This window comes from Epinephelus fuscoguttatus, linkage group LG9 (assembly GCF_011397635.1).
Source record: "Epinephelus fuscoguttatus linkage group LG9, E.fuscoguttatus.final_Chr_v1".
Lineage (NCBI taxonomy): Eukaryota > Metazoa > Chordata > Actinopteri > Perciformes > Serranidae > Epinephelus > Epinephelus fuscoguttatus.
In genome coordinates this window covers 20609130-20615322 of record NC_064760.1, presented here as the reverse complement: position 1 = coordinate 20615322, position 6193 = coordinate 20609130, and the positions used below count along the sequence as shown (strand labels likewise).

The 6193-nt window shown below is 41.4% G+C and overlaps 1 protein-coding gene across 1 annotated transcript; it reads left to right on the top strand.

Annotated features, from left to right (window-relative positions):
• Positions 1 to 1252: 1252 nt before the first annotated feature.
• map1lc3cl (microtubule-associated protein 1 light chain 3 gamma, like) lies at positions 1253 to 2772 on the top strand. Its single transcript, XM_049585053.1, has 4 exons — positions 1253 to 1407; positions 1494 to 1549; positions 1644 to 1750; positions 1979 to 2772. Exons 1-4 carry the CDS (start codon positions 1350 to 1352, stop codon positions 2166 to 2168), a joined length of 411 nt encoding a protein of 136 aa, XP_049441010.1. The 5' UTR covers positions 1253 to 1349; the 3' UTR covers positions 2169 to 2772.
• Positions 2773 to 6193: the final 3421 nt, after the last annotated feature.

The window sequence follows — 6193 nt, the reverse complement described above, 5'->3', positions numbered from 1 at the left end:
TAATTTTGTGTCTCTTTGAGGTAATTTTGTGTCTTTTTGAAGTCATTCTGTGTCTCTTTAAGGTGATTTTGTGTCTTTTTGAGGTCATTTTGTATCTTTTTGAAGTCATTTTGTGTCTCCCTGTAGTAATTTTGTGTCTTTTTTTTGTAATTTTGTGTCTCTTTAAGGTCATTTTGTATCTTTTTGAAGTCATTTTGTGTGTCCTTGTGGTTGTTTTGTGTCTTTCTGAAGTTGTTTTGTGTCTCTTTGAGGTAATTTTGTGTCTTTTTGTAGGTATTTGGGTCTCTTTTAGGTCATTTTCTATCTTATTGGAATAAATCTGAGTCTTTTTGTGTCACGTTGTAGTAGTTTTGTCTCTCTTTGTGGTTGTTTTGCCAGTTTTTGTAATTACTATGTGTCTCTTTTCAGTGCCTTTACATCTCTTTGGTCTTTTTATGTCTCTTTGTGGTCATTCGGAGTCTCTTTCTGGTCAATATGTGTTGATTTGAGTGACAATTTGCTGGTGAAGATTAGGGGGGCCTCCTGCCCCCTCGGCTTTTTCCCAGTAGGACCATTGAGTAAACCGTCCATGCCCCTGAGGATCAATAAAGTTCTAACTTAATCTACATTTTGTTGATTATATTCTGTATTATTAATCAGATCCGTACTGATTTTGTAATCTTGTATCATTTTCCTGATCATACTCACATACTTTTACGTAAGTAACATTTTAACTGCAGCGGAGTGTTTTCACAGGGTGGTATTGGTGCTTTTACATAAGTAGAGGAGCTGAATACTTCGTTCACCACTGCAGTGTGGAATAATGACTCACATCATCACTCCAGTGAGTGTAACTATTGACTATGATTGTTCTCAAATTTGATGAAACAATAGTGTGACAACTGTAATGTGGCAGTGAGGTCAAAGGTCACGTGTCATGATGAAGATGGCAGCAGGTCCGTCTGGAGTCCCTGTTTGTCTGAACATCATGTGGTGTTTATGTTCCTCACATGGTGGGCTGCCCTCATTACACTCCTGTCTTCATATTCGTACCCCCCATTACGAATGTGTACGTGACAGTGGCGCCCAATATCACCAGTATGTGTGAGAATGCCCTGTGAGATAACTAGTATGTGTGAATCTGCATCCACACACACTGCCCACCAGGACGAGGAGTGTGTCAGTGTGTGTTGGTGTCACATGTTGACTCCTCCCTGCTCCTGTCTGCTATAAAACACCAGTGGTCTCAGCAGCTCAGTGGGGTTTGCTGATTTCCACCCGAGGGGACTTCACCGTCAGCCCGGGCAAGACCGCCGCACCGCCTCCATCACCGCTGGTCTCTGCACACCGCCCAAAGCTTCAAATTAAACATGGCTCCTTATGAGAAATCAATGGAAATGATGCCCTTTAAGCAAAGGAAATGCCTCGGTAAGTCACATTTTGTTACTTGCATGACCTCATAATGTGCTGATGCTGATTTTACAAAGTGTATAAAATACTTTACTTCTTTTCAGAAACAAGAAAAGATGAAGTGTGCAGCATTCGGACTAAATTCCCCAACAAACTGCCGGTAAGTTTCCATGCACACATAAAGCCAGTTTTAAACTTTCTATGGCATGTGAACGCACCACCAGCTGACCCCTGATGAGTGTTTCTGTGTTCAGGTGATTGTTGAGCGTTACATCCGTGAAAAGACTCTCCCCCTGTTGGACAAAACAAAGTTCCTGGTTCCCTTCGAGCTCACCTTGGGTCAGTTCCTCTGCCTGCTCAGGTAAATGATTTGTGACACCATGTGCTCGTAGAATCAACAGACTTTCTCTCAGCCAGCTTGAGTTTTCTAGCTCTTTCCTTCTCACTCCAACCCTCCCTTATCTCCCCATTCTCCCCCGAAGCTGTCAGCTCTGCTATTGTTCTCTCTCTTCCTCCCTCGTACTCCTTTGTCCTAAAATCATCTGCTGTTTTCCATCCACCTCTCCAACTGTCTTTGTCTTTCTTTCAGGAATAAGATTGCCTTGGAGTCCACTCAGGCTCTGTTCCTCCTGGTGGCAGAGAAGAGCATGTCCTGCATGTCCTCCAGCATGGGGGAGGTTTACTCCCGCCACAGAGACACCGACGGCTTCCTCTACATCACCTACGCCTCCCAGGAGATGTTCGGAGCACCTCGACCAGCAGCCAGGCCGCCCTGCTGAGCCTGAAGCACATGAAATAAACTTTATCATCAGTGGAGACACCACATGACAGAGACTTTTTGTCCAGTTTTTTGAGCCCCAAACTGCATGTCAGCCTACCTCATGAGACTTCCTGGACGTTCAAACCTTGAAACAGACTGGGATGGACAAGACTCACCCCAATGATGCTGTTTTTAAGACAGATTGATCGTTTGATAGGCAATTTATTGGCTGTTGCTCCAAAATCTTAAAGTAAATGTGAGGTTTTCTGTTTATTTATGTCCTCACTGATAAAAAAGGTCCATATCTACCCTTCGGTTACCTCCGAAACATCGAGCTTCAATGCAAACACACTTGTTGTCACATTGCTGTAATGCCAGTTCAATATGAAACCACAGCAACTCTTCTCCACGCCACACAAACGGGGTCAATGTCTTGCTGGTAATCAGACTCCTTTTTAGCACTTATCTCCCTCGTCCTCCTCTCCTGTCTTTGATTCCGTCTTCATCCTCGTCTTTCCCTAAAAATGTGAATCTGTGCTTCAGGCTCTTGAGGCAGTTATTTAAAAAGAATGGATGTCAATTGATTGTTGCTCTGATTTGTTCTGTATCCAAAAAATAAACTCTTGTCCTTTTAATTTATTGACTCTCTGTGATATTATGTTGCTGCTCGAAAAAGATGAAAATGTCACCTTCTCATGTGACTGCTGCGTTTTTTAATTTGATCTCCAGATGTTTTTAGGGTCACTGAATGCAGCTTGAGCAGTTGAGAAGTTTGTCAAACCACAGACAAACTGTTTAATCCTGCATGTTTAGTTAAAACTTCAACATTAGACACTGTTTTTTATGATCCTTTAGGGGTTTTTGGGTGGTTAAAGCTCCACTGTATTAACCACAGTTGCATCTATGGGTTTGTTACACTTGAAGTGCAATGATTTCACAGTGTACTTTTACTCATATGTACTTGTACTCGCACACACAGGTGCCTCATTCCTCACCTGTCTCTGAGAGTTTGCACTCCCTCCACATGACTGCGTTATATAAGCCTGACCCAGTCAACTACCTGCAGGGGTCAGTGTGTCAGGGGGGCTGGGTGGGGTTATTTTTAGACATAGAAGTGTGTGTGAGAGAGAAGGGGGTAAAGAGAAGGAGTCGGAGGGGAGTGACAGGGAAACAGAGGAAGAACAAAGACGCAGAAAAACAGGGGAAAAGCTGCTTGCTGTAAACATGTGGAAGAAACGGAGGGAAGAGGGAAAAAGACAGTGACGTCCTAACAGAGGACGACAGGAAAAAGGAAACACTGTATAGGAGAGACATACATGCAGTGGGGGAGTGACACAGCTATCCAAACACACACAGGGACGCACAGTCACTTCACACCACTGTGGGCATTCAAGCAACTTTCTGTCAATGTATTATCAGAGCGGAACAAGAGGAACCCTGAAGCTGCTGCCAGCTGTAAATTATCTAATGCTGTCAGTAGTAATGCTCGTCACAAACTGAAGCTGCAGCACTTATTTCCACAAGATCAGACAAAAAGGGGAAAACACAGAAGTCACTGTTTGAAATGATGCAGAGAAAGATGTTGAATTATAATGTAAGTGTAGATCACATAGTCAAGAATCTTCACAAATTGCCACCCCTGCTGGACTGTAAATCGCTTATAATCTCTAAAACACTGTGTTCTTCTTCTTCTGGCTCTCTGCATTGTTTCCCTCCTAATGGATTATTTCATTTTTGTTTGTTTTTCTTTTGTTTGTTTTTTGTTGTTGTTCTTGTTATCTGTAAAGCATCTTTGAGTATCAAGAAAAGTGCCATATATTATTATTATTATTATTATTAGTTTTTAAATTTATCTTATTTTAGTTTCTATTTATATTTTTTTTAAGTATTTTAATGTATTTTTTATTTGTCGTGTGCGTGTTTGTATATTGACATAGTTGTGTATCTGTTGTTTCTTGAAATTCTATTGAAGAAAATATATTTTTGTAAAAAGTAAAACACGATGATTTTGACTACAATTCAATGCATTAGTTTACTTATTGTTTTTCTTTAAGATACCAAACATATATATTGATACTTCAACCAATTGTAAGGTTACATAACATAACATAACGTAACATAACATAACATAACATAACATAACATAAACTACAGTAAACTACAGAAATGCTTGAAAGCATATAACATGCAACAGACAGTCAGTGCTTTACAACATTTTAACAGAAACTTAAAGGATTTCTTTATTTAAGAGATTTTTTTTTTTTGCATTTTCATGCTTTATTGATTGTTAGAAACTAACATGAAAGGGGAGAGAGAGGGGAAGACCCTGGGTCAGACTCAAACCCAGTCCACTCTGGTAAGGTATCGCCCTCCAGGATTTGTTTGTTGGCTCAGGACCGATGCTTTAGTCTGGACCTCTTCTCTCGAATTTGGGGAAAAGTCTTTTGAATGGCTTTATTTCTTTGGATGGGGGAAACCTACCCTGGCACTTTGTTTCATTGATAAGCTCTGTTTTGATGCTTATTCAAAGTTTTCAAAATACCCCAGTGAGAATCAGTTTATTCTGAGAGCCATAAACTGAGCATCACCAATCTATGGTGTAGTCAGGGGCAGTGGTATAGTGGTGGTTGATGAGGTAGGCATAAATGGGCAGAATAAGAGGTGGGTATACCCATTATACCTACGTGTACCATCCACTATGACACTGCTCATAGATTAATAAAAAGTAAAGTCACCAGATTCACACAAATAGTTTTTGCATTTTTGTGTGTGTGTGTGTGTGTGTGTGTGTGTGTGTGTATCAAAATGCTGGATAATTTCACCTCTTGAGGCTTCATGAATCCTTCAAATGAAACAATCCAAGAAGAGAAATGACACTTTGATCCACAGCTGTGACACAAGGGGATCACGAAGTATCACAACAGAGAAAGGTTTGGAAATGCTGTTATAAGTGCTGCTGCTGTTTTGGCAAAGACAGTCCATAACCATACAGTGCATAATGTTACAACTGGCCCTTACATGAGTTTATCGAAACACAATACCTGCAATAACTGATCAAGACACAAGAGAGCGCCTCTGGACTTTATCAAAGATGAAATCTGCCGCAACTGTGGGGAAAAAAACCCAGCTGGTGAGCATCATGTGTGTCTGACGCTGACTGATAACCCAGTGAGTCAGTGTGCAGAATTTTAATGAGTCTCCACGCAGGGCTGAGTGTGCTGCTGCTGAGGGAGAGACGCATGACTCTGAGTGCAGCGTGGAGAATCACATTGTGTTTTACAGAGGACGACTGGTGCTGAAAACAACCAGGTGATGTTGAGACAGAGGCACAGATGTGGGAAAAATGTAAACATACATGTAGTTTAAGATACAGTATGGGAATGTGTTTACATCATTCTTGGCCTTGCATCAGTCACCTGGCTGCTGCAAGGTTCACCATCTAACATTGAGGTGCATCTGATTTGCATTTCAGTTTCTTGCACCTACGTACATTTGAATTATGCAAACAGACGTCAGAGCAGACTTGGACTTGCTCAGGTTATATAATAGTGCAGGTTAACAAGGTGAATGTAGAGTGACGTTATAAGCAGTCTGCTAGATCTCTATTCAGACTCCAGATGTGACTTTAATAAAGCTACAGCTTCCTGTCTTTCTGTTTATGATTTGTGCTCGTCTGCTTGAGCCTGGAGTGAGTTTCTGGCTCTGTAAATTGTCTCCATGTGTTCTTAAAAAAGCTCCAGAAAAAGTCACAAGTGTCTCCCTCCACTGCTGTTTTCAATTTGCCCTCAGAAATATGCAGAGGGGACTCGTGTCATGGGCAAATGGCCTTATATGTCCCGTGGCAGGGCTGACAGTGACTCTTTGTGTCCTACAGAGGGCGTCACACTTCAATGAAACTATCACAAATGAGGACATTTCAAAATAAAAGGAATAAAAGGGATGACCTCAGCGTGACACAGTCCTTGGCGTGACCCTCACTGACAAACTGTGACTACAAATTAAAGCCACAAAAGCTCTGATTGTCCCAACTTTAATTACTGTGTC

What these genes read in the sequence shown, in the direction of transcription:
- map1lc3cl (XM_049585053.1), top strand. Translation starts at nt 1,350, where the DNA reads ATGGCTCCTTATGAGAAATCAATGGAAATGATGCCCTTTAAGCAAAGG. An exon ending in TAAGCAAAGGAAATGCCTCG is followed by an intron (nt 1,408 to 1,493) that starts GTAAGTCACATT and finishes ACTTCTTTTCAG; the next exon opens with AAACAAGAAAAGATGAAGTG. An exon ending in AATTCCCCAACAAACTGCCG is followed by an intron (nt 1,550 to 1,643) that starts GTAAGTTTCCAT and finishes TTCTGTGTTCAG; the next exon opens with GTGATTGTTGAGCGTTACAT.